Raw genomic sequence first — 25,672 nt, forward strand, 5'->3', positions numbered from 1 at the left:
AAGCTCGCCGAGCCACACGTGTGTGTCAAGTTTGTGTCACGCAGGAACAGACACAGGCATCAGGGCCCGGCCCCGGATTTCGGGGCGATTTTCCTTGGTTAAGACCTCACTCCCGAGCCCTGCCCGGCGGCTCCGCGGTGGTCTCGGCTCGCCCTGGGGGAAGCCGGCCGGCCTGGGCGCCCGGTCCCGGGGAGACGCTGCCGCTGGGCTCCAAGACCCGGACCCCCTCGGCCCGGACCTCTCCCGGCTGCGGCCTCGGCGGGCTGCGTGCCTCGCTTGCGGGGCGGCCTCCTGCCCCCTGCTCGCCGAGCACCGGCTGGGCGGCTCGAGACCGACACGGATCCGCGGAGCCCCTGCCTGAATCCCGCCGACCCGGGTCCCCGGTGGAGTGTTGGGGGTCGCTGGCCGGTCCCCCTGCCTCCCCTGACCCTGTCTGACCGCGGGAAAGCGCGGCTGGAAAGTGGGGGGCGCGAGGCCAGGACCAGCACGCGGGTGCGCGGGCCCACTCGGCAGGAAAAAGTTATTTGGGGGGAGGGGGGCTGCCAAAGTTTGGGGGATGTTTTCCACTTGAGATTCCACAACCCTCTAGTGCCCCCTACAGAACGCGGCAGCCGGGGAGGGTGGGCGCCCCCACGACCCCCCAACTGCAGCCGGCGGCGCGGCCCAAGCGGCCTAGAGCTCTAGCTGTTGCTTTTGCCTTTTTTATTTTTTTTAAAGCTTGTTGTTTTTCAGATACATCTTTTTTTAGAATTGGGGAAAAAAAAAAAAAAAAAAGCGAGCGCGAGCCTCTGCCTGCAGTGGAGCGTGCTCGGCCTCCAGAGGCAGTCGTCTCCAACTTTTCCTCTCCCGCCCCAGCCCCGTGCGCGCCTCAAACTTCTGCCCTTCTGGAGCCCAAATTTGCCTGCCGCTCAACTCCACTCTAATGTGCGCGCCCAGGCCCCTGGCAGCGGTTTGCAGCGTGGGGGCCACACTCTCGAGGCCCAGGCGCGCCCGCTCGCCCGCTCCCCGCGCCTGGGCCCAGTTGGGGAAGGGAAAAGCGGGCGCCCCGGGAGCGCCCAGGGAGAGGGCGGAGCGCTCCCGCGCCCTGGGGCCAGGGGGCAGGGAGCTCCCGCGCCCGGAACGTTGCGAGCAGGGCTTGTGAACGTCGCAGGGGGGCACTCGCGAGGGACGGACAGGAAGAGGGCCAGGGGGAACGCCAGAACCCGGGACCACAGTACGGAAACGGCCCGGGGCTGAGCTGCACTTAGATCCTGGGATGGAGGGAGCCGGAGAAGAGGAGTGAGGAGGCCGGCAGGCAGGCCCCGCTGCCCTGCTGGAGGCCGGCGGCCTGTTGTGGCAGTGGAGGAGCCGGCAGTCCAGAAAGGGAAGGGGTCAGGAGGTCGGGCCCGGGCCTCAGCAGGCTCAGACGAGGCCCACGAAAGCAGCCCCAGGCGCCCTGGGGTTCAGGGCCGTGGCCTCGCCCGGTTGTCCAAAGAGGGTCAAGGCTAGGCCTCTAGTGGGGAAACCGAGTCAGACCCAGGCATCAGGGCACGGCCCAGGCGCGCGTGTGAGCCAAGCTAAGGGCAGGAGACAGAGACGTTTGAGGGTCTCCGAGACTGAGGGGGGTAGGGGGCTTCAGATCCTCCCAGTCCAGAGCTGGATTGGCGAGTGAGACGCTTGTAGATCCGAGGTTGGATTGGGGAGGGGTCTCTGGGAGGTTGGCCAACTAGGCAAGGATTGGGGGTATTTAAGTGCTTAGAGATCGAAGGCAGGCCTGAGGAGGGGGGCTCAGGCAATTGAAAAGCCTGGGTGGCTATTTGGGGAGGGGTCTTCGTGCTCAGAGGAAGCTCAGCGCTGCTCCTGTCTGGCTCGGGGTCTGAGGCCTTCTCAAGAGAAGCTGCTGCGAAGGGCGGGCCGACTAGGCCAGGCAAGAGCAAGACAGTGAACGAATCTGGACTATAAGTGGGCGGGGGGCCCCTGAACGGGGGTTCACAAAGGGTGAGCCATGGCCACCAGGCGTTTAACCGACGCTTTCTTGTTGTTGCGGAATAATTCCATCCAAAACCGGCAGCTGTTAGCCGAGCAAGTGAGTAGTCACATCACCTCCAGCCCTCTGCATTCACGTAGCAATGCTGCGGTGAGTCCCCGGGCGGCCTCTCCGACACACGCCTCGTGTGCACTGCGGCTCTGCCTGTCTGTCTGTCGTCTCTGTCTGTCTCTCTGTTTAAAAAAAAAAAAAAAGGATAAGAGTAATACGGTAATGCGAGGTCTCTTGGCATCTGTAACCCTGGGGGGGGGGGGGGGGATTAGGTCCCCGCTCCACCTCTGCCTCTCTCCCTCCTCACTTCCGCAACCCTCCCAATTCCTCGCCCCCGCACCCCACTTCCCCCCTCCCGCGACCGTCGTCACGGCACGACAATCCGCCTCCAATTTACATATGTTTTAACACTAAGATTTGGAGGCTTTCTGAAGCCTTTGTGTTCCGTTTTGTTTTCACCCCCTCCCCCACCCCCCCGTACTGAGCCTCCCTTTGGTTCTGAGGGATCGCAGGTCCAGAGCCTTGCAAATGAATGACGCCCTCCCCCCAGACGAAGAGGGAGTTGTGGGGTTTGGGGGGGGTTAGGTTATTATTTTTTTTTTGCCCTTTTTCTTTTAATGGCCTCGCAGCCCGCTGTGTGGTCGTGTTCCCTGTGAATAATTGCTTCGCTGTTTTTCCTGGGGGCTCCTGTGTGTGAGACTGGAAGGTGCTAGCATCTTCCTTTTCCATTTCCCCGACAGGAAATGAAGCTTCCCCCTCCATTCGAATTTAAAAAACAAAACAAAGCAGTGTGTTTGTGAAAAGGAGCCCCCAAATAGCACAGGGTTTTTAATTTCATTAACCTGGTCCTTCCTCGAGCCCCGCAGCAGAGCCTCGTGTAGGCAGGGCCCTGCACGATGACATGTTTCTGGGCTGGTGTCTGACGGGGGCTTCCTTTCCTTTGTGAGCCTCCGTGTTCTGCTGTGCAATGAGGGGCGGGGGAGAGGGGCTCTCTGGCTGATCTAAAGACAGTAATGATGAGCAGCTTTCTAATATCTGAAATGGAAGAGTGGGGTCCTGAAACTGATTTGTAGGGGGGCTGCGGGCTGTAGACAGCCCAGGGGCAGCCTCGAAGGAAGAAGGAATCAAGTCACCCACCCCCCGCCCCCAAACCAGGTTCTTGGGGATTGCACTGGAAATATACAGCTTTGGGAGTCACGCACTCACTTTACCTCTTAGGGACTGTATTGCCTTATCATTTTTTTTCTTTATGACTATCTAAATGCTTCAGAAAAATTACGCCATGTGTCTTAATTATGGGCAGGTTGTCCACCCAGACAGATTTTCCTTTTCGTAAATCACAGGTGGAAACTGTCTTTGGCCATTGTTGTTCCTGCAGAGAAGCCAGTGCGAGCCGTGCGAGCAGCCTGAGGGATGCGATCACGTCCACTCAGATCAGAAATCACAGAAAATGGGGGTGGGGGGTGTTTATGTTTTTACTTACTTAAGAATTGGGGTCTTTTTGCATTTGTAAACTGAAATGGTATTATACTGAAATGAGTGTAAAATAGAAATGGCTAATTCCAGCGCTCATTTTGAAAAGAATATTCTGAAATAAGCCAAGAATTAGAGGGTAGAAATTGAATGAAAAAATTCCACATTGGAACCTGAGTTTTATTAAAGAAGATGATAAAAATTGCATGCCCCTTAAATGGCTTGATTTCATGCTATCCCCTGGGGGGAAAATACAAACAACTAAAAATCACCACCATTTCTAAGGTGTCTGTTTTAATTGAATGAAAAAATATTGTTTGCTTTTAAATTTTTATAAGGTTCAAAACACTATGAAATGTTGGGTGATATGAGACTTTTTTATTATTAATTATGACAGTAATTACATCAGACAGTTTGAAAACCTGGGCTCTGAGACTGGCAGCTTTTTAAAAGTGCATCCCTAAGTCAGGCTGGTTTTTAAAATGGTTTTCTAAGGCAATTAAAAAAATACATTTATATATATATATATAAGCATATATATATACACACACACGTGTGTGTGTGTATAAGCTAAGTCAAATAATTAAAAATTGATACCTGAAGTGGATAATTTGGGAAAATAGATATGTCAAAAAGTACAGAAAGGTAATGCAGACAATTTTTTAAAAACATTTCCAAGTCCAACTAAAATTTAAAAAATGTATATATATATAAACTAAATCAAACAATTAAAAATTGATACCTAAAGTGGACAATTTGGAAAAACATATGTCAGAAAATGTACAGATAAGTAATGCAGACAATTTCTTTAAAATAGATTTCTAAGTTCAGCTAAAATTAAAAAAAAATCTATAAGCTAAGCCAAACAATTAAAAATTGATACCTAAGGCACACAATTTGGAAAGTAGACCTGTCAGAAAATGAACATATAGGTAAGGCAGACAATTTCTTGAAAATAGATTTCCAGATAAAACTAAAATTTAAAAAAAAAAATATATATATATATATAAGCTAAGTGAAACAATTAAAATTTGATACCTAAAGTACACAATTTGGAAAATTAGATATATCAGAAATGTACAGATATAAAATACCTGTACATTTAAATATATAAAACACATATATAAACTAAGTGAAACAATTAAAATTTGATACCTAAAGTACACAATTTGGAAAATTAGATATATCAGAAAATGTACAGATGGGTAATGCAATTTCTTGAAAATAGATTTCCAAATCCAACTGAAATTTTAAAAATATATACATATATATCAGCTAAGTCAAGCAATTAAAAATAGATACCTAAAGTACACAATTTGGAAAAATAGATATGTCAGAAAATGTACAAATGGGCAATGCAATTTCTTGAAAATAGATTTCCAAATCCAACTGAAATTAAAAAAAATACATGTATCAGCTAAGTCAAGCAATTAAAAATTGATACCTAAAGTACACAATTTGGAAAAATAGATATGTCAGAAAATGTACAGATGGGTAATACAATTTCTTGAAAATAGATTTCCAAATCCAACTGAAATGAAAAAATATATCAGCTCAGTCGAGCAATTAAAAATTGATACCTAAAGTACACAATTTGGAAAAATTGATGTGTCAAAAATATACAGATATTTAAGGCAGACAATCTCTTGAAAGCATATTTCTAAATCAAACTAAAAATATATGTCTTAGGAGCATTAAAAAATATTTTCTGTATGTTATACCAGTTAAAATGTTACATTCATTAGACTATTTAAAATCTCAGATTATAAGCAATCAGACCATTTAAAATATTTTCATAGTCCACACAGTCTAAAAAATAGAATTTGCAATTAAACAAAAGTGGTTTGCCTAGTTAAAATGAAAAAGAAAACACATTTATGTATTTTAATTGTGTGCCTTAAAAACACATGGCATGTCATCCGTTTCCGAAGTGCTTAGGGCTGAAGGTTCTGCGTGCAGCTTGCTCACAGATTCTACAGAAACTTCCTACACAAAGTCAGTGTGGCGAGATGTTAATTGGCTAAGTAGAGGGTACAGTTTTTCAACTTTTCTGGAAGTTGGAAAAGTGCTACAAACACCTTTGGGAAAAATGCTCGTCTGATACAATTTTGAACAGCTATGGAGTAACTTGTGCAGTGTTTCTGTGCTGCAGACCTGGCTCGTAAGAATGTTTAGATCTCTTTTCTGACTTGTACATTTCAAAACCGTGTAGCAAATCAGACTATAGCTGTCAAATATGAATGTGGGCTGGGTTTTAGGTGATATTAAGAAATTATTAATTAAAATAATTAACTGATTTAATTTCTAATTTTGTTGGAGGCCTACTGAAATTTTTAGTGGTGAAATGTCAAAATATCACTTCATAGTCTTACCCCCCTCAAATGAAACAAATGAGGCAAAGTGTTACTAATTGTTGAATGTGGTGATGAATGGGGGCTGGATTTTATACCATTTTATGTACTTTTCTGTATGTTTGAAAATAATAAAATAAGTTAAAATGTATACATACCTATCATGTTAAAAACACAAGTAAAACAATTAAAAGGAGACAATCTGTAAATATCTAAAACTCAAGCAATTAAAAAGGAAGTAACAAAACTCTAGAATTTAACTTGATTTTAAAAATCATAACCTGAACTGTCTGCTTTCTAGTTAGAAGAAAAAGCTGTGGAAGTTTATTTTCATGTGTGTGTTTATCTTACACAACTGAAAATAAATGACATCTAAAGCAATAGGGGTTTTTTTTTGTTTGTTTTTTAGTTTTAAACCTGAATTTCCACATCCTTATTTAAGGAAAAAGCTGTGGAAATTGGTTATAAAGTGGTGTGTATATCCATCTCACGTAAAAACAAAGCACACCGAAAGCCTTAGCAATAAAAAAATGTACACGTGCTTTTTTTTTTTTTTTTTTTTTTTTTTTTTTGGCATCCTCGGTTGAAGGGAGAAAAAAACCTCGAAGCTGGTCGTTGGTGGTCTGGGGTTATTGTGTGCACCCGCACGTGCACACTAAAACAGGTGTGTACGGCACTGGGGCGAGTCAGCCCCAGGCACGAAGGAGCTGTGCAGTGACCCAACAACATGCACAGCCCCGAGAGCCAGAGGGACCCAGAGGTCACCTGACCCCACACCCCTGTGCCTGCCTTCCTTGACCACAGTGTGTGATGGCCTAGCAGCTGCTCACCCATTGCTCATACTTGAAAAAAATATCCTTGCCTCCATGAACCCCAACTTTGCCTGTTACCTTGCCTCCTGGGGCCCGGGGCCCGGGCCCTCTGGGCCTCGTCATCCTTCTGCATGACAGCCAGGAGGCCTGGAGCTTTCTCTGGCTCAGCCTTCCCGGCTCGGGCAGGGGAGCTTAAGTTTCTTGCCAATGAATGAAATCTAGGTTTTTTTTTCTCTGTGTGTCCTTTTTAAACTTTAACACCCAGAACGGAACAAAATTCCACTTAATTGTGTTCTTGGTTGTGTTGATGTTAGTGAAACAAATAGTTAAAAGCAGGCTGGGGTTTGATTTTGAGACTACCAGCAAAATACAGTTGTTGGCATTTCTCATTCATTCTCTGTTGGCCTTAGCTTTTGCTTCCCGTCACGGTCATGCATGCCTCAGGCAGCATGAACTCTAAGGGAGGGGGCATTGGACTCGAGTCTGGGAATTCAGGGCCTGAGTCTCACTGCCACGGCCCAGGAAGTGTCTTTAGGCAAGTTTTTAATCTCTCTGGCCACCTTTGGCCTTATTTGTAAATTGAGGGGTTTGAGTTAGGTAATTCCTAGTGGCCCTGTGGATTCAACAAGGCTTTCTCAAGTCCTGTTGTATATACATCATTTCTCCTGACCAAGGCACAGGCCTTGGCTTCCCACCTGAAAAGGAGAAATTCTCAGCCGACCACAGTCCAGTGCCTGTCAGCCCCACGTTACCGGCACATGCCCTTAGCAGTAGCCCCAGTACCGTGCAAAAGTGATTGGGATGTCGTGTCGGCCAGATGCAGGTTTGAAGGCAGCCCCTCAGACAGACAGCTACAGGCAGCTTGGCTTTAGGAAGCTGAAATGAATGCACAGAGTTAACTAGCCTCTCAGCACATGGTATGGTCTCGAATGAATGAATGAATGAATGAATGAATGAAAAGTAGAAGCCGGTTACCGTTCGGATCCCGCGTGTCGGCTCTGCGGGTGCCTTTGACCTCCCAGGATGCTCTGGCAGGGGGACTGCAGCTTCCCTGTCGGTGCTCGCTGCCTGATCGATCCTCTGCTGTGCTCGAGCGCAGGCAGCACGCGGGAGCTGGAGTGCACCGGTCTCGGATTAGTCCGAGGCTAGCGCATTATTTTTAATAAAACACGGTGTGCTTGGAGGGGAAAAGAGACGAAGGATTAGCCGTGGTTAGAGGAAACCCGAGGGCCTTCTTCAGCCTGGACTGTGCAGCCGGCTACGGTCTGCTGAGAGTTTGCCGGCTGCCTGGCCCTGGGCCCAGCCCTCCGAGGGGCAGCCCCAGCCGGTCCCCCCAGAGCCCCGGCAAATGAGTGCTGCAGCTTTTCCCACGGTCCAGACAAGGCAACCGAGGGTCAGGGGCGCTGGAGCCCCGTCCGTTGTCGCCCACCCAGCAGGTCCGGGAGCTGGGGAGGGGACTCGGGCAGACCCGGCCTCGGGGCTGTGCTCACCTGCCCGCGCACCGGGCGTGTGCGTGCAGGTCCTGGGAAATGCCCAGGCCCACTGTTGACTTCCCCCCGAGCGTAGGGCTGCATCTCTCTCCACCTCCCAGCCACGGAGCCCCCTTCAGCCTGCACAGTGCGGGTTCTGAGTTTTAGTGCAGGCCGGGTCTGCTGGAAAATCAGTTCTCTGCCTTGAGAATCCAAGTATGAAATCATTGTATATTTCTCTTTAGATCTGTTTGCTTTTCTGCTTCTCAAGAGTCCATTTGAGCGGTGAGGCTTACTCGAGAATAAGGGTACTTTGTTGAATAAAAGTGAAGCAAACTTTTATTTTGGCAGGAACGGAAATAAAGTAAATATCACTATAGCATAGAGCTGTATTTCCAACTCATTTTACTCAACTTTTCCAGACTTCCTGAGTAAACACAGATGGGTTTCCACTTATTTTTCAGTTTTATGTAGAAAGTTCTTTAGACTATAAATTCCACATGCTACTTGGAGTTTTCAATATTTTCTTGATTGCATGCCATTGGTAGGTCAGAAACCTGGAGTTAGACATCATAAAGATTTAGGAGGTGATGATGGGCAGCAATGTGTTTTCATTTGGCTGTGTTTTGTTTTTTCTGATGGCAATCCTAAATGTTTTAACTCAGGTCTTGATAACATTTTCTGGAATTTGGTGGGGGGATTTTGAAAACATTCTGTTTTTAAGTAGCAAAATTTTTTGGGATGGGGGATAGGGTCCCTTGGAATAGATGCCCCTCTGAATTTAATTTCCGATGCAGTGTGATGGTAACTGCCTACCACCTGTGTAGTTCCCGGAGTTGCTTGTAAAATCGGGGAGGCTGGAAGGGGGGTGGAAAGAGGCCGGAGCACCTGGGTTCTTCCACACCCCAGCCGGCCGTGACCAGCTCTGTGACTTGGGAAGCAGATGCACACATTCTGGCGCGTGGTTTTCTTACTAGTAAAAATAGAGTTGTATGTAGCCCGTGACTCTAATTTCACCTCTTATCAACTAGTGACTGTTGAAACCAAGAGATGGGGGTCTGCACTGGGCGGACGGCCCGAGAGCACAGGCGCACGCGTGACCGGGGCTCGCAGCCCTTCGCGGCTCGCAGCCCTCCGCGGCTAGCAGCTCCACGCCAGGGGCCGCTGCAGACGGCAGCCTGCGCGCCAGCCCCGGAGTCAGGCGCCTGGCCCGGGTCTCGTTTTAGCAATAAAAACACTTCAGTGCTTTCCTGATGAAAACGTTAAGTTTAAAAAATACAACTGTTTTCTTTTCCCTTTATAGTAGAAGATAATTCAATCAGATTTCCTTTTGACACTATCTTCTCTATTAATACCTCCTCTGCTACAATTACGGCCCCGCGTGGGTGCGAGCCGAGTTCTGTCCTGCTCTCAGCAAATTGCAGAAGGGATGGGGGCACTTGCAGCTTTTGATGTTAGCTGAGTTTATGTTAGTTTATGATAGTTGAATTTTTACACAGAGGAACCTTTAATTACATTTTCATTGCTCTCATTGTTTAATAATATTTTAGCCCTGACAGACCAGTTTCATTTGCACTATTAATTTTTAAATAAGGAAGTTATGTTTTTCTTTTGTAAATTTACTGCTAAGCATAAAGAAATCAACACAGTTGATTATTGAAATTCACCACTAATTATTTCAGGGATCAATACTGTAAAAAAAAAGACGTAGTTGTTTAGATGATCTATCATTAGGAAATATCTGTTCAGAAGATAGAGTTCTACGTTGATCTAAACAAGAACCTTTAGGTTTCAATTGAAACTTAATCCTCTGGCTGCCGGAGCTTCTTCCTTCCTATTACCCCTTAAAAAGAAAAAACCTCTCCTTCCCTGTTTTTGTTTTGTGTATTTGCTTCTATAATGGCTTTATAAATAATGGTGCTTTCTAGACTAATAGTAACATATGCCAAGCAAATGGGAAGAGTTTTTCTTTGCTTTTACCACCTGTGTCTTTCTCCGGGGAAGCGTGGTTTCCCGGCTGGCTCATTAATAATACCCACGGAGAAGCCGGGTCTGCAGGATTGAACTGGCGGGGACCTCGGGTGTGCGGCCACTCACGTATCATCCGAATGCAGCCATAGACGGTTTCTGTACGTTGTTCATTTTCTAATCTCGCTGCACTTGCAGGGCTGGTTTACATGTTAAAATACACACGTACTTGACATGGTAAAATTACATTTCAGCTCTGCTCTCCTATTTTCTCTTCCTAGGGGGAATTTAGAATATTGTATGTGATATTTGATATTTATGAAACAGATGAGCGTTGCATTTTAGGGGAACTGAAGCAAATGTGTTTTATTTGCTTCTGTTGTGGTTTAATTTTTACGACTGTGCACTGTTTGTTTCCTATCATTTCCAAAACAACAATCACAGTAAACATAAATAAAAAAGACATCCTGATGTAGCTTTTAAAAAGAAAGTAAAGGAAGAATCATCATGGGGAGATTGTTTAAATGCCTCGGTTAGTGGATCTTTATTTTTCAGTCAACTTGAGAGTTATTTAAAGTCTTAGTATTTTCTCAACTGACCATACCTTATCTGCCTGTCTGTCTGTGTCTGTCTGTCTGTCCATCCTGCTCTCTCTCTGCTGTCCCTAACTGGACGGGGCTCGTGGGATCGACATATCTCTTCAGGAGCTGGATGAGGTATTGTGCTTTGAATATTTTTGTGTGTCAGTTCATGAAATTATGCCCCTTTTTTTTTCTGTAGTCTCTGGTCATATATAAAATGCTAACAGAGCTTACACATAGTTTAACATTTGTTTTGATTGCTTATCACTGCTGTGTTTAACAGTTTAACGCTTGGGATTTATTGGCTCTACTTTCCCACCAGGTAGATGGGTGGTTCAGAGAATTCATAGCTCATGGGAAAGGGGGCCAACCTAGGGAGCTGGGCAGGTGGGGCATTCCCATGAATAGGGTCAGCCAGGTTGTTTTTAGGGTTGTGTGTGCAGCTGCCTCAATTTCTGCGTGGCAGCTCAGTAGGGTGAGAGGACCTGCTTCCGGGGAAAGCCACAAGGGGGGGAACAGCCACCACCTGTTAGGGTCTCCACGGTCGCTGCTGCTGTTGCTGCTGCTGCTGCTGCTGCGTCAACTAGGCGGGCCCTCCGCCACCCCTTCCTGCCCACTGGCCAGCAGCACGCTTCAGGCCTTTTCCAGACTTCTGAGCGACTTTGCCAGAAGATGGAGAGGGGACATGCTCACGGACCTTTGTTGTGGCTGCCATTGAGAGGGTCGAGGGAAAGGGGATGGAGCCGTGCTTGTTGATTTCGTGTGTTTCTGTTACCTGCTTCGGCGATGAAGGGGAAACTATTTGTCCACGAGGGCAGGCCTTTTAGGAAGAGTAATTGGGGCGGGGAGCATGTTTATTTTGGTTTTCGAAGAATGAGCGGTGAGGTGTCATTAGGGTGACGGTCTTCAAAACCACTGGGATTCTGATTTCTAGATTGGGATCTACCTGTAGGTTCTCAAAACCTTAATGAGTTGGGATAGTAAACAGGGACAGGGGACAGCCGACCTGAGTGTCCTTCACTGGGAACTGGTTCAGTTACCCAGCATCTCCACCTCTCGGGACCTGGTCCATGGTCCCCGTGGGAGGCTGCAGCACAGGGAGCTCCCAGCACCGTGCCCAGTGCAGAGGGTCTGGTGCAGAGTGGTGTGGGCAACCTGGTACCCACGCTTTTTTTTTTTTAAAGAAAAATAACTGATGTTTATGCCTGGGAATACTTAGAAACTTTCTGAAAAGAGACACAAGAAACTGTTAATAGTGGATACCTTCCAGGAAAAGTCTGGGATAGAAGAGAACCTTCCTTTGTGTTGCCAACTTTTGTCTTTAGGTTGGATATATGTATTTTTAAACCCCATGCATGTACTTTATCATTAAGAAACAGCTAATACTTAAAAACAGACCCTCAGCTGGAAGCTCCCCGCGCCAGGTGCTGTGGCCACGCCTGACCACGGAGCCTCCCCGCCAGCACTGCAGGGCCCTGGGGACAGCGGGGGCAGTGCCGCCCACGCACGGTGGGCTTGCGCATCCCTGGGGGCCGGCAGAGGCGCTGGGTTTGCTGACCGGACCCCAAAAGCATTGAGGCTTGGGGCACAGAGAGTAGGCTGTTAGGACAGATGTTGCTACCCCTTGCTGAACATCTCGGAGAGAAGGGAAGAGGGGACTCGCGGCCCCCGAGAGGAAGCACGTGGCGGGGGAACACACACTGGAACAGCCTCGTGCTGAAGCAGCGCTGGGTGCTAGCCCCACGCCCGGCCGTGGGGCCGGCTGCAGGGGGCAGGCTGAGGGGTTCATTCACTTCACTCATCCCTCCCGCCCATTTGTTGTCGACTCACCCGGCTAATTACACTTGTGTGTTTATTGCTGCTGAGTGCCAGGTGCTGAGCCGGGAGCGAGGAGGTGCTGAGCCTGGTACCCGGGCCTCGCTCCGCTCCGCGGAGGCTGCGGTGGGGCTTCGCGGGGACGGCTTCCGGGAGGCGGAGCTCGAGCCCCCGCCCTTGCGGGGAGGCCTGAGCCCGCTTTGCAGGCTGCGTCCCTGGGGCCTCCCCAAGCAAAGCCGTCTCATTGGGTGGCTTCCTGGGGTCTGTCTACGCTCACGGTCACTCTGTGCAGACCAGCTGGGCCCCCGCACCCTGGGGAGACCAGCCTTCGCCCCCCTGCAGAAGTGCTGAGTCAGACGGCCCTGGGGAGGAAGCGCGGCCTCCGCGGTCTCTCCCAGAGGTGCGTCCGGGCTGCTCCTCCGTCTCCGTAGAGGCGTCTCTTTGGTGGTTGGGTTTTTAAGGTTCTAAATGGGAACATTCAAAAATCTAAAGAAGCAAAGGTCCAGCCCCCAAACCACACCGCCTGGGGGAGCCCCTGGGGTACCCGTGAGGGCTGGGGGCTGCGGCTGGGCTCGCTGGGTGCGAGGCCGCGGGCGCGCGGGGGGCGCTAAGAAGGCGGAGCCGGGGACGCGCAGCGCGCCGCGGGACACGGGCCTCCTCGCCGACGTGCGGGTGTGGAGTTGTCGAGTGGAAAGGAAACCCGAGTAAACACCAACGTTTGTGTGTGAGAGCTGTGATTGTCAGTTTTTCTTATTTCTCCGTTTTTTGCACATTTAAAAAAGTGTCTATATTGAACATTTATTGTTTCATAATGAAAAAAGTAAACACTTCTAAGAGTGTCACAGATTAAAAAAATAAAACCACAGCGCTGACACCCTCACTCTCTCTCACCCACGTGCTCGCTCCCTCCCAGCCTCCTAGTCCGTGGGCAGCATCGACCAGCCGGGCCCGGGGGTTCGGCTCGTGGCCCCACAGCGTCGCGCGTGCTCCAGGGCCAGCTCACGTGGAGGCGCCAGCGGCCAGGCTGTGTGCCGCCTTCCGCGCCCCTGCTGGACTCTCCAGCCGTCCTTGCCACTTGGCCAGCCCGGAAGTGTCAGCCTTGCTGCTGGTGAACGTTATGGTGGAACCCGGTTCGTTTCTTTAAGACAGGGGGGACGTGTGCCTGGCTTCTTAAATCCGCACAGAGGCCTCGCCAGTTCCTGGATCTCACAGCCCCCTCAATCAGCCCCCAAAGGCAGGCAGGGCTCTGGAGCAGGGAGGCTTGGGGCCTGGAGCAGCGGGGTGCCGGGTGAGAGGCACAGGTGGATTCAGGGTAGCGTCTTGGGGGACAGAGCTACCAGCCAAGAGAGGAGAGCTCTTAAATTCTTAATTCTCATCAGCACAACTTGTTATTTAAAAAGTGTTTCACACATGTGGAAGGATGTTTTTAACTTCAGAAGCACAAGTTCTTTTAAGAAAAGCTTCCATCACCAATAGCATGTATCTGGAGAGGGAACTGACTTGAAATTCAGCAAGAGTAAGTAGAGAGATTTAAAAATCGGGCAGCTTTTTAAAGCTCTAGTTAGTATTGACTGAGATGGCTATGAAAACTGGTATGTCCTGGATCTTAAAAAGATAAGAAAACATGTTTTTAAGTGGCAGGTGGGCTTTCTGAAGTTGAAAGGGTGATTTTACACTTAAAATATATTTTTATGCTCATATTTGTTTCAGTTTTAAATAACTGACGTTTATATTTCTATTGTGTTTTTCCATCCCGAAACTCAGTCTTTTTTTAAGAAAAACAGTGCAAACTGTGACGCATGTTCCGAGTCTGCGCCGGTGAGATAACGGACACATTCCTCCCGAGTAGGGCTGCGTGTCTTCGTCACGGGGGCTGTCGCTGTGGACTTGGCTGTGGGCGGGGGGGCACGGTACGCGTCCACAGGCCCTGGTCTGCCCCACCGGCATGCCCCCAGTGTGCCCTATGGGCCGGAGAGGGCCAGCGAGGCGGGCTGGCGCCGTCCCCGACCCCACTGTGCGAGAGTGGGACCCGCATCAGAGCGGGTGTTTCCCGGCTTCGGTTTCCCAGCGTCTAGGAGGCCAGGGAGACAGACACTCGCTGTGTGGGACCGGGCGCTGCTCGAAAGAGTCGAAGCTGCTTCAGCGCGCCATTAATTGAAAAGCCCTCATTTGTTTCAGCTAAATTGATACTAATTGCTGTGCATGTGATTTAGATAAACAACATCTCTAGATCTTTTTTAGTTTAATGTGCATTTGTAAAAAGTAATAATTAGATCCTGAGTTAAAAACTACAAATAAAACCAGTCACTGTTACTGCTTTATTGAAATGTGGCACTGGAGGCTGCACTGATAAAGTGCGGTGGGTTAGATGGTAAACCGCCGGGACCCACGAAGGGTGCCTTAGCCACTTTAGGTTTGACTTTGTATAAACAGCTGGAGGTTTAAGTTCAAGTTCGGCCCCAGTCGGGCAACTCCTCTGTGTCCGGCCGTGGCCGTGCAGCAGGCAGCCGCTGGGCGCTGGTGTGCGCGTCCTCCCTGGGCCTCGGCCAGTGCGCTCCACAAAGCCACACCTCCTGGTGGCTTCGCAGCAGGACCTGAGGGGTGGACAGCCCCGCCTCACACAGCACCTGCCCCGTGTGGGATGAGCTCTGTGGCCTGTCCCTGCGGCCACAGACGTCAGCCAGAGAGGCTGCTTTTCGTTGACATTTATGTGCTTGCGCATTGAGGGGGGGGGGTGCTTCCTGGAGCTCTGGTGCTGCTGCTGGGGGCCTGATAGGGATCAGAGGCCTGTTTTGTGTTGTAGTTTTAATCTGAGGGTCTGTTGTCCTGATTTGTTTTCTCAGCAAGTTGCAATTCTATTTCACGGGCCTGTCGAGGTGATTGGCAGCTGGTGGAGTGGATGGCGCTTCTGGAGTCCACCAGCCCGGGCTGCACTCTGTCACTAATAGCTTTGTGACCTTAGGCCAGGTACTTACTTCACTGAGTTTCAAGTTGCTCCTTTATAGATTGGAATCACGGGTTCTTGGCGCACGTAGCTTTTTCAAGGATTGCAGTCATAAGAAGTGATGTAAAATTCCTGTTAGTGAGCTCTCAGAAACAGACAAGGGGGCCGTGGACGTGCAGGCTGGCTGACACACCTTGTTGTGTTGAGACCGGAAAGGGCGCTGAGCTTGCGGGGCACACGGGGCCGGAATCTAATCACACCGCAGCCCGTCCGGGGCAGCAGTGGGTATTCTGGCCACTCCCGAGGGGTCTCTGCTTGCAGCACCCTCCCTGAAGCCACAGAGCGCTCTGAGAAATGGGGGCAGGCCCTGCTGAGAATGCAGGGGGGCCGAGGCGAGGCCCCGGGGGCTTTCAGGGGCTTTGCTGTGAGCTCCCTGTTCAGAGTCCGGGGCTCAGGGCTTGAAGGATGCTTTTAATCTCGTTGTGTTCTTAGGTGATATTTCCCCCCTTCATCTGCGGATTTAACATTTCTGTCTTGTTCCTTTATTGTTAGGAAAGCAAACAAGCCCGGTGTTTGCTGAGGGAATGGGAGGGGGAGGGGGAGGGGGAGCGGCAGTGGAAGTTCTCCGCCCGGTTCTGCAGTGTGGCCAGAAAACGGGCGCGGTGCTTCCTGCAGGGGACTCGTGTGTGCCGTTTCCCCGTTCTCTTTCGATCCCCGTTCGGCTCTTTGGAAACGGGCGTTGTGTGTGAGTCCTGCGCTCCAGAGGCCCCTCCGGAGCCCTTCCTCCCGCCCGCCGCCTCCCGGGGCGGGGGGAGCGCTGCCCGGAGCCCCGGAGCCCCGGAGCCCAGGTCACCCCATCTTCTTCGGAGCGTCTGAGGCTGTGTGACGCCGTGTGTTCCGAGGGTAAGGTCAGCGAGGACTGTCGGTGTCGTCCCAAAAGGAGCGAAAGTGTGGCCTGCGGACATCTGACCGGAGAAAGGAAATGACCGCGTGGGGCAGCGTGGGGACTTGAAGGGTCGGGTTTGCCGAATGGTAGACGGTTTGCTAGCCGGTTAAGCATTTCCGCCACACACCTGAACAGGTGCCTGATGATCCCTGTGGCCACGTTAACCGCATCGGCCCCGTTTCCAAGGGAAGCCGAACGCGCGCGAGCAGACGTGCCGCCGTTGAACTTGGTGCTCACGCCCTTGACGGCCTGGTCTTTCTTTTACCACCTCTTCGAGCAATTCCCGATTTCAGTTTACGTCTGAGATGGTTCCGTGTCGGTTTCAGGTGTGCAGCGCTAGCGGCCGCACGGTCACGTCCTTTCTGCACGGTGGTCCCCCTGGTGCGGCCCCGAGCCCACTCCGCGGCCCAGCCGGGCGTGTGTTCCACACCTTGTGTCTGATCGCATTAATTGTCGGCTCCCAGAAGTTTTTCTTTTAAGGCGCTTCTGTTGACTCGTGTATTACATTTCTGCGGGCAGATCCTGTCAAGTTCACGTTCACAAGTGCACTGGCGAACACTAGGAACCGGGCGCGTGAAAAGATAGAAACGCAGTGCGGTGTGAGCGGTCTCAAAGCGCGTGTCTGGTCGGGCGGGTGTGCTCACTCCCCCGTTTCCGTATCTTCTCCGGGAGAGACGCTCGGCAGGGAGGGAGCGTGTGCGGAGCTCAGCCGAGTCTGAGTAACTCTCGTAATTCCTTCCTTTACCTCCCGGTAGCTCGCCGACGACCGCATGGCCCTGGTGTCGGGCCTTAGCTTAGACCCGGAAGCAGCGATCGGCGTCACGAAACGGTCACCTCCCAAATGGGTGGACGGAGTGGACGAAGTAAGTGGAATGTTAGTTTCACACTGTCTTACGTGTGTAAGTCACTGTGACCCTGACCTAGTTTAAGATCGTTGCCATGAAAAGCGGCTCTGGCTACGCCCGAATGCACGTCCTGGCAGAGCTTCAGCTGTCGGTGAGCTGCGTGTGCGCGGCACCGGAAAGGGGGGCTGCGTGCTGGTGATCCTGGCTCGGCAGCGACCGCCCGGACTGCGGGCCAATGCTGAAGAGCTGTAGGACGTGCGGGAGTGGTGTTTGCACTCCGGCTGTTTGAGTGAAGAGTAGCTCGTGCACTCGGCAGCCTCCCTCCCTGTCGGCCGGGGTCAGCGGCGTGTACCCAAGTGCACCCGGCTGTCTCCAAGGGTGCGGGTCCCCGGCGCACGCCGACAGAGACAGAGCCCTGGTGCTCTCGTGTACCTAGATCCAGTACGACGTCAGCCGCATCAGACAGAAGATGAAGGAGCTGGCCAGCCTGCACGACCAGCACCTGAACAGACCCACCCTGGACGACAGCAGCGCGCAGGAGCACGCCATCGAGATCGCCACCCAGGAGGTCACACAGGTGAGCTTGGGGGGTGGGCGCCCGGCTCTCGGGGGCCCGGGAGCCTCGCCTGCGGTCCGGGGGTGTCACTGCCCAGCCCGGGGTTCGGGAGGGGACCTGCAGAGGCGCTGGGCTCTCCGCGTGCGAGTGAAGGAGCCCGCATCCAGGGGCAGAGAGGACTGTTCTCCATTGTAGTAGCTACTGCTGAGGGTTGATTTTAAAACACAAACCCAGAGCGTTGCCGAGTTCAGTCATCTGACCTAAAAGTGTGTGTCACTTCAGCTGGGTATCAGCGCTGAGACATTTGGGTTACAAGTGGTCCTCGTAATTGGAGATGGGGAGCTTCTGCCCTGGACTGAGTATATTAGTAGCCTAGGAAAAAATCTCTTGTAAAATGTTACATTTGAGTAATTTCAAGTTCAAATGGCAGTGGTTGCATGCTTTGTTTGTTGACGCTTCCTGGGGGCTCAGGAGAGGAGGGGCGTGCAGAGGGGGCTGCCGCTGCTGCCCTGCTGAACCCCAGCCCTCGGCAGTGGGACGGGGGCCGCCTCTACGCACGACTCCAGGGCCCTCGCCTGCAAAGTAGGGGTCACAACACGTGCCTCCTGGGAGGGCGGGCGGCTGCGTGGGGCGCATGCGCACCCGGTGCTGCTGTTGGATCTGGTGCAGCGCTGGGCATGTGAACTGTGCTCCGTGCACCCCTGCCCCCGAAGGTCGGCCCGAGCAGCGTTCAGGCTCAGGGGTGCTCGCCCAGGGACAGGCACGAACCTTGGGGCCCGTCTCAGCTCTTCCACAGGTGCCAGCGCGCAGTGCAGGCTCTGCCCAGCCGGGCACGCCGGACCTGCTCGGAGCAGGAGGAGCGGCTGCTGCGCAACGTGGTGGCCTCGCTGGCGCAGGTGCTGCAGGAGCTCTCCAGCGGCTTCCGGCACGCGCAGGCCGGCTACCTGAAACGTGAGTCCGGCCTCCACGTCAGGCCTGAAGAGCTTGACCTCAGCCTAGCCCATGGAACGACCAGTAGCTCTCTGGGGGTTGGAATGGGGGGCCTGCTAATTAACAGGTGAAACCAGTCACAATCACACTAAAGCTCCCTATTTCCATGGCAACCCCAGGAGCTGAGAGTGCCCGGAAACCTTCCTGGGAGGGGGGGGTTCCACACTTCCTCGGAGCCTGGGGGCTCCAGGGCTGGGGGTGGGCTCTGGATTCCAAAGAGCGCAGCCGGTGCGGCTGCGTTCCCCTGGGTACCCCACAAACTGTTTCTCCTGTGTCACCGTTAGAACCGGTGACTGCCCGCACGCTCTGAACACTAGTCCTTCCCCTGACAGCTGCAGGCTTGTGTTTTAATGTTGCTACTTCTGAAACTTGGTTTAGATCCATGTGAAAGTTGTACTAGAGATGCTTCTAGAGAAAAATACTGATCTTTTAAGCAGTGTTTTGCAACAGTAGTTAGAGCAAAGATTCTGCTTCACGTGGACACGCCCCGTGAGGTCGTTGTGTCCCTCCTCGGCGCCAGGTTGCGCACGTTAACGTGTCGTGTGCCGGGACTGCCCCAGAGCGCTTGCCTGGTGCCGTGTTCACGACCTTTTCCTGCCCACGCCCACGTCTGAAGCCGCTGAGGGTGTCTCCACGTTGCTGTTGAGTTTCTACCTGGATTCCCCTTTTTGCGGGTGGCGTAGTCCCCGGGGCGGTGTGCACGTTTGGCACGGTGGAGTAAAGGGAACTCCTCCCTGCTAGGCATGAAGAACCGAGAGGAGAGGTCCCAGCATTTCTTCGACACGTCAGTGCCGCTCATGGACGATGGCGAGGACCACACTCTCTATGACCGGGTGCGTGGGGGCTGTGTCCTGCTTTCACTCCTCGTTCCCCTGTGACCTGTGTGCGAGGCAGGTGGGCCCACTGGAAGTTTCACTGCGGGCTGAAGGGCAGCCTCCTTCCTTTCCAGAGCCTCCGGGGAGACCCCGAGATCGCCCTCCAGAACCCGGGGCAGACGCTCGGGTTCTCCCTGCTGGTCTGGCCACCCGGCCCGCGTGGCTGCGAGCCGGGGGTCCTCGCCCTGCGCCGCACCTCAGCCACTCCTGCCCTCGGTCCCGCATGCTCAGGGGCTTTGGCTCGTTCCTGTTAGCGAAAAAGGAGTGTTTTATGTTTTTTCTGTGCTCTGCAGAACAGTTTCCAGAAATCATTTTCTTTCGATCACGTCTAAAACGGTGCACCGTAGCATCCTCGCGGGGAGAAGTCTGACATAAAGATTCCCGCTCTTGTCCGGCCAGGGTTTCACGGACGAGCAGCTGGTGCTGGTGGAGCAGAACACGCTGATGGTGGAGGAGCGGGAGCGGGAGATCCGCCAGATCGTGCAGTCCATCTCTGACCTGAACGAGATATTCCGGGACCTGGGAGCGATGATCGTGGAGCAGGTGCGCGAGTCCACCCCTCCCTGGTCGGGGTCCTCCCGCCGTGAAAGCCGGGCCTTCTCTATCCAGGAGTGCTGTGCACTCCTGTCGGGGAAAGACCTTGCACCTGCCCCCAGTGTGTGTGTGTGTGTGTGTGTGTGTGTGTCTGTGCACACGTGTACGCACACACAAAGTATATACACGTCCCGCTTCCGTTGTCTAGATGGAAAACGACAGTAAACCTGTTTTCAGACAAACGAGCAGACAGACGGCAGACGTGCGCCTGTTCTCCGCCCCGGGGTGCGGGTGCGAGCGCACCCCGCCCACCCTGGGGCCCGGCCGGCTCTGCCCCCGCTCAGCAGTGACTCTGGTAGCAGATAAGGCCTCTCTTCTAATTTTGGCAGGTCACTGCGTGACGGCGACTGGAACCACTAGCTTTCAAGTGGAATTAAATTGTTTGTTCGCTGCTACAATCTGATTAGGGTGTTTTATTATCTTGCCGGTGGGGATCTGGGTCCTGATCCCCCTCGGACCAGCGGAGAGTGGAGGGTCGGGGCTGCAGATGATCTGGTTACGTTAATTGGTTACGTTAATTATCCCTGCAGCTCCCGTCCAGAGCCCCACGCTGCCATGCGGCCCAGTGTGCCTTGCGCTCTGTGCGAACCGAGAGATTAAACAGTTACGGACGGGGGCCTCCTCGAGGCAGGTGTGAGGGGGCACAGGGTGGGTGGGAGCGCACCGTCCTTGCTCCGACCCGTGATGGCCGGTGCTCACGTCCGCAGACACGGCCGTCCGTTTCTGGGCCTGGCCGTGCCGGGTCTGGCGGCCCTGGAGTCCTCTGCCTGCTCGGCCCTGAGCAGCAGGCGGGCGCCGGAGCGCGCCCTTGGCCGCTCGAGGCCGGTTTCCACCGAAGCGTGCGTTTTTTAAAGCACCAAGAGGCCTGAACATGGCACATCCTATGGCGATGACGTCCAGACCAGAAACTTCGCCTTGTCAGTCTGTCTTCCCCCTGAGCTAGACTTCCCCGAGGCCTGACGCCAGCTCGGCCGAGTGTGCAGGCGCCCCGGGGCCTGGTGACGTGTGTTTCTGCGTCCCCTTTCCCCACGCGTGGTTGCTGACTGCCTGTCACTGCCGTTTGTGTCCAGGGCACAGTCCTCGACAGAATCGATTATAACGTCGAGCAGGCGTGTGTCAGAACTGAGGACGGCCTGAAGGAGCTCCACAAGGTACCGCCCTGTCCTTGGGTAGCTGAGAGCCTGAGGGGGGGGTGTTACCCAATGCCAGGAATTTTGGGGGGGGGGTTCTTCCACCACGGCCGCCTCCAGGGCTCAGCGCCAGAGCGCACCAGCGGGCGCCGGGGTTCCGCCCGCGGCCGACGGTGGGGCCCGCTGCCACTTGGCTGTCACTGGTGCTTGCGGGGGCACCTCGCACTTAGATTTGAAATTGCTGCGAACTCCCTTCCACGACAGTGAATTCTAGAAGAACGGGGGTTCCCTGCTTCTAGACAACATTTCACCCTCCGAGGCCTCTTGGCCTGGGGAAGCGGTTGAGGGGCACGCGCTGCGCGTTCCGGCTGCACGCGGAGGCCCACGTGGCCTCCCGCGCGGTGGCGCGTTTCCGGTGGCCGGGCCGCCGCGGCAGCGGCACCCTGCGAGCATAGAGTCTGACTTTCCCTTTTAGTCGCCGAGGGGCGTGTGTGCGCGCACCCACGAGAGAGCGGTGTGTTGAAGTGAGAGTGTCGTCAGCTCTCTTGTTCTTTGCTAGTAAGGTGGCTATTTGAGGACTATTTTTCACGATATTTATTAGAAATAAATGGGAAGCATCTTAACTCTTGTGACCGCGTGTGAGAAACACACCCACCTGTACACTGCCGAGGGGCCCCTGCGTATAGTTGGGGGCCTGTTTACTTTAAAAGCACTGTAATGCTTCACAGATGACACAAATCCCGTGCATCTCCTGTGTCTTTGGCACCCGCTGGCGTGTCTGCCACATCCCGAGCGGTCGTCCAGGTCCCTCACGAACCGCCCCATCGTTCGTCCAAAGCCGGTCCCCGTCCCCAGCAGGCAGGGCCCTCCCCTAGCGGCCCCAGGCGCACAGTCCAGGTCCGCACGGGTCTGCCCGGAACCCCTGGTTCTCGGGGTGTGTCGTTGCGGTGGGGCGTCCCGGTCCAGCCTGGGACGGAGAAGGAGAGGCCTGGTGTGGGCCACGGGCTGTGGAAGCATCTGGGTGCGTTCGGCGGCCACGGCCGGCCCGTTGCAGGAGCGAGACTGCCTTGAGCTTCTCGCTCTCCGACACCCAGGCTGGGATCTGCCGTGGGACCGAGTACGTGTCGGTCGTGGAGTTCCTTCAAGGCGGCCGGCGCGTGTTTTGTGACAGAACGCAGATGAGGGGAGAAGCTCATCCGCGCGCGGGAGTGTGCAGACCTAGTGGGAACTAAAACTGTGTGTGGGGTTCTCCCTTGTAAATTGTTGGGAGAGGTGGTGAAGCCCATCATTCAGCGTGGGCCTCCCCCGTGTCCGGGGCTACTTCCCGGGAAGGGAAGCACACGCTTGTCTCCTCTCGCACGGCGCCCTGCCATCGGGGACCGCCGCCCGGCCCCTTGGCGGACAGCTGGTCCAAGGCTGATGGAGCCTTGGGAGTCACCTCCCGCCGGCAGCGGCCTCTCCGGCCCAGCCCGCGCCTGGGCCGCAGGTCCCAGCCCCGGGTCAGTGCCTCCCGGGAGGCCGTGGTGCTCCTGCCGGCCCAGTGGCAGCAAGTCGGGGCCCTCCTTGGTGCTGGTTGGTGCCGGCCGCGTGGTGTGGGCTGGTGGGGGCGAGCAGTGAGGGAGCTGGTAGCCAAGGTGTCGGCTTCACGGAGGGACCCAAAGGGAGCCTAGGGCGGGAAACGGGGGGCACTTGACTTTGGGGAAAATAACCACCTTTTCCCCCTCCTCTTTCTGTAGGCAGAGCAGTATCAAAAGAAGAATCGGAAGATGCTTGTGATTTTAATACTATTTGTCCTCATTATCGTCCTCATTGTCGTCCTCGTCGGCGTGAAGTCTCGCTGAGCCGCCGGGTCCGTGTGTCACGCGGATCGGGCGCTCGGGCCGAGCTGGGCAGCGCCGCTGCCCGCGGAGGGGTGCCGCCGGGCCGTCACGTGGACTCCTGGACGGCGCTCCAGCGCGGGGGCGGCCTCCGGCTTCCTGCGCTGGCGGCGATGGGAGGACCTTGGCGCTGCGGCCGGCCGCAGAGGGAGCCCTGTCGCCCGCCGCCGAGAAGAGGAGCGGGACGTGGGCGGCGCCACCCCGCCGCTGTGCGGTATCGTTGCGTGTGCTGTCTGTCCGAGCAGACGTGTCCGAGCGGCGTGCTGAAGTTCTCTTTGGGGGAAAGGAATGTTTGAAAACCATGTGGTTTTTAAGGATTTGGCACCAGAAGTTTACGGGTAGAGGCAAAATGCCTCTTCGCCTTTCTCCGCTTGTTTCCCCGCTGAAAACAAACGGAGAAGTCCTCTAAGAATTTACAGCCCGTTCCCCGCTACCTTAGTTTCGCCTTTCCATCACTGTTAACGATCAGAGTAACAAAGTGTGAAAAATGAGAAGCCATCATGGATGTTAATTAACACATTTAGACGGGCCGGTTGAAGCAGCTCCGTGAGTTTAAATTAATTGTGAGTGGAGCAGCCCTCGTGGGAAACCCCCGCGCTGCGCGGCCGCTGTAAGCCCGAAGGGCGGCGGCCGGGCGGACTCGCCTGCGCCCGGGAGCCCGAGAGCGGGAGAGCGGGCGACGGGACCGGCCTCCCGCTGCAAGGAAGCGGGGCGGGGCCGGAACGTCGCCCGCGCCGGCGTGCGCGTCCCCGTGCGCGTCCCCAGCCGTCCTCGCTCGGTCCGTCGCGCGCACGCTGCCCACCTAACGACCGGTTCAGACCGGCCGCCGCTGAACGGGCTGTGAGTTCACACGGAGGCCACTCTAGAGCGGCCCCCGCTTCGGGGCTCAATCATTAACCCCGCGTCACTCCAGTTCCAAGTCGGGTGCTCCCCCGGAGGTGTGCGTCCCTGGCTCCCCCGTAGCCGCTGCACATGCCCCGAGGGCAGGCGCCTTCCTGCCGCCGTGGGAGCGCGCGGCTCCCGAGCGCGGCCGTGCCCTGGGCCCGCGGCCGCCGGGCTGCTCCAGCGCCTCCTGGCACTGCCACTGCGCGCGCGGGGGCGGGGCGGCTTGGGGAGGGAAGCCGTGCGTGTGCTGTGTGCCCTTGTCTCTCTCTCCACGGCTTTCCCGGTGTCTCACCTCTGCGTGTTACCTCTCATCCGGACCAGTCCCCTGCGGTGCTGCTCTGGAGTTCGACTTTGAAGTTGTTTCTGGGAATTTAAACTTGAGTCCAGAGATTCAAGTGGCCCCCGCCCTCCCTTTCCAAGTTGGTGCCGGCACCAGGGAGCCACTGGTCTCGCCACCGATGTGGCCGTAGGGTGACCGCAGGTGTCCCTGGCACGGCAGGAAGTGGCGTCAGGTTGCTGACGCACAGTCGTGGGGAAGGGAAGTCAGGGACTGGGAAGCCAGCCTCGCCGCGGTCGTCCCCGGGCCGCGCGGGGCTTCCGCGGGTGCTGAGAGGGGCCGCGGGCGCCCTGGCTCGTCCCGGCCGGCCCGACCCCGGCGGTGGGGGCCGACGTCCCTGCTGCTCCTGGGCCGGGACTGCCGGGACCCAGGGCCTTCCTCCCGGACGGCCTGTAGCGCTGACACCGGACGGCTTCTAGAAGTGCTGTCCTCACGACCCTTGAGGGACAGTGGCCCTTTAAGAAAGGACCCCTATTTATTCGTATTTATTTTCAGTGAATAAGGCGACTAGGGCTGGTTTTTGTCCCCCAGCCCATAGGGATGGATCACGGATCTGAAGTGGCTTTAAGGCTCTCGCTGCGGTGGGTGGACCGTCCATCCTGACGGGAACCAGGGCGGCGCCAGCCAAAGCCCCGGAGCCTGCGAGCCGGCCCGCTGGGCTCCTGCAGACACGGTAGTCCCTGCCGAGCCTTTACCGGGGGCAGATCGGCACTGGGGACAGCGAGAGTGACGCGGTCATGGTGTCCTGGAACCGCAGGGCCACTCCTTGCCCCCGAAGGGGACGGCTCCTTGCCCTGCCACAGCTACTGCCCGCGGGAAGGCCCTGGCCGGAGTGGTGGCTCCGTCGGGCTCCCCCAGCCCCCTGGGCTTCGCCCAGAGACAAGGGGCAGCGGGGGCCCTGCTGCTCCGAGTCCCAGGGACTGCCCGCCTGGTGAGAGGAGACCTGGGCAGGTGCATGACCTCAGGTCCCCAGAGCCCCTGCCCTCCCCCCAGATTGTGGCTGGGGCCGACTGTCTGCGGTTTTACTCATCGGGCGGGGCCGGGGGGTGGCCTTGCCGTGGGCGTGGAGCCACGTCGGTTTCCAGTGGGTCAGCCACGCTCTGCTCGCTGGGTCGCCTCGTTTGTGTGCCTCAGTGTCCTGTCCCGACTGGTGGCCTCGTGGTGGCAGCGGACCCTCCCGACCAAGCCGGTCAGAGAAGGCTTCTTC

At 54.5% G+C, this 25,672-nt stretch overlaps 1 protein-coding gene across 8 annotated transcripts; it reads left to right on the plus strand.

The window, feature by feature from the left end:
• Window positions 1–1,170: 1,170 nt before the first annotated feature.
• STX16 (syntaxin 16) lies at window positions 1,171–23,750 on the plus strand. Of its 8 annotated transcripts, none has more exons than XM_028524609.2 (9): window positions 1,171–2,116; window positions 10,795–10,806; window positions 17,132–17,239; window positions 17,658–17,798; window positions 18,563–18,728; window positions 19,509–19,600; window positions 20,042–20,185; window positions 21,307–21,387; window positions 23,103–23,750. In XM_028524609.2, exons 1-9 carry the CDS (start codon window positions 1,985–1,987, stop codon window positions 23,205–23,207), a joined length of 981 nt encoding a protein of 326 aa, XP_028380410.1. In that variant the 5' UTR covers window positions 1,171–1,984; the 3' UTR covers window positions 23,208–23,750. The 8 variants fall into 8 exon arrangements, with proteins under 8 accessions (XP_028380410.1, XP_035865883.1, XP_028380411.1 ...); XM_036009990.1 differs by having other exon boundaries at window positions 1,171–2,065; window positions 17,132–17,250; XM_028524612.2 differs by having other exon boundaries at window positions 1,174–2,065.
• The last annotated feature ends 1,922 nt before the right edge of the window (window positions 23,751–25,672 follow it).

This window comes from Phyllostomus discolor, chromosome 9, assembly GCF_004126475.2.
Source record: "Phyllostomus discolor isolate MPI-MPIP mPhyDis1 chromosome 9, mPhyDis1.pri.v3, whole genome shotgun sequence".
Classification (NCBI taxonomy): domain Eukaryota; kingdom Metazoa; phylum Chordata; class Mammalia; order Chiroptera; family Phyllostomidae; genus Phyllostomus; species Phyllostomus discolor.

Excerpts from the sequence above, each read along its gene's own strand:
- STX16 (XM_028524609.2), top strand. The coding sequence starts at position 1,985 with ATGGCCACCAGGCGTTTAACCGACGCTTTCTTGTTGTTGCGGAATAAT. Across the intron at positions 18,729-19,508 it reads GCAGGCCGGCTACCTGAAAC|GCATGAAGAACCGAGAGGAG; the intron begins GTGAGTCCGGCC and ends CCTCCCTGCTAG. Across the intron at positions 19,601-20,041 it reads ACCACACTCTCTATGACCGG|GGTTTCACGGACGAGCAGCT; the intron begins GTGCGTGGGGGC and ends TTGTCCGGCCAG.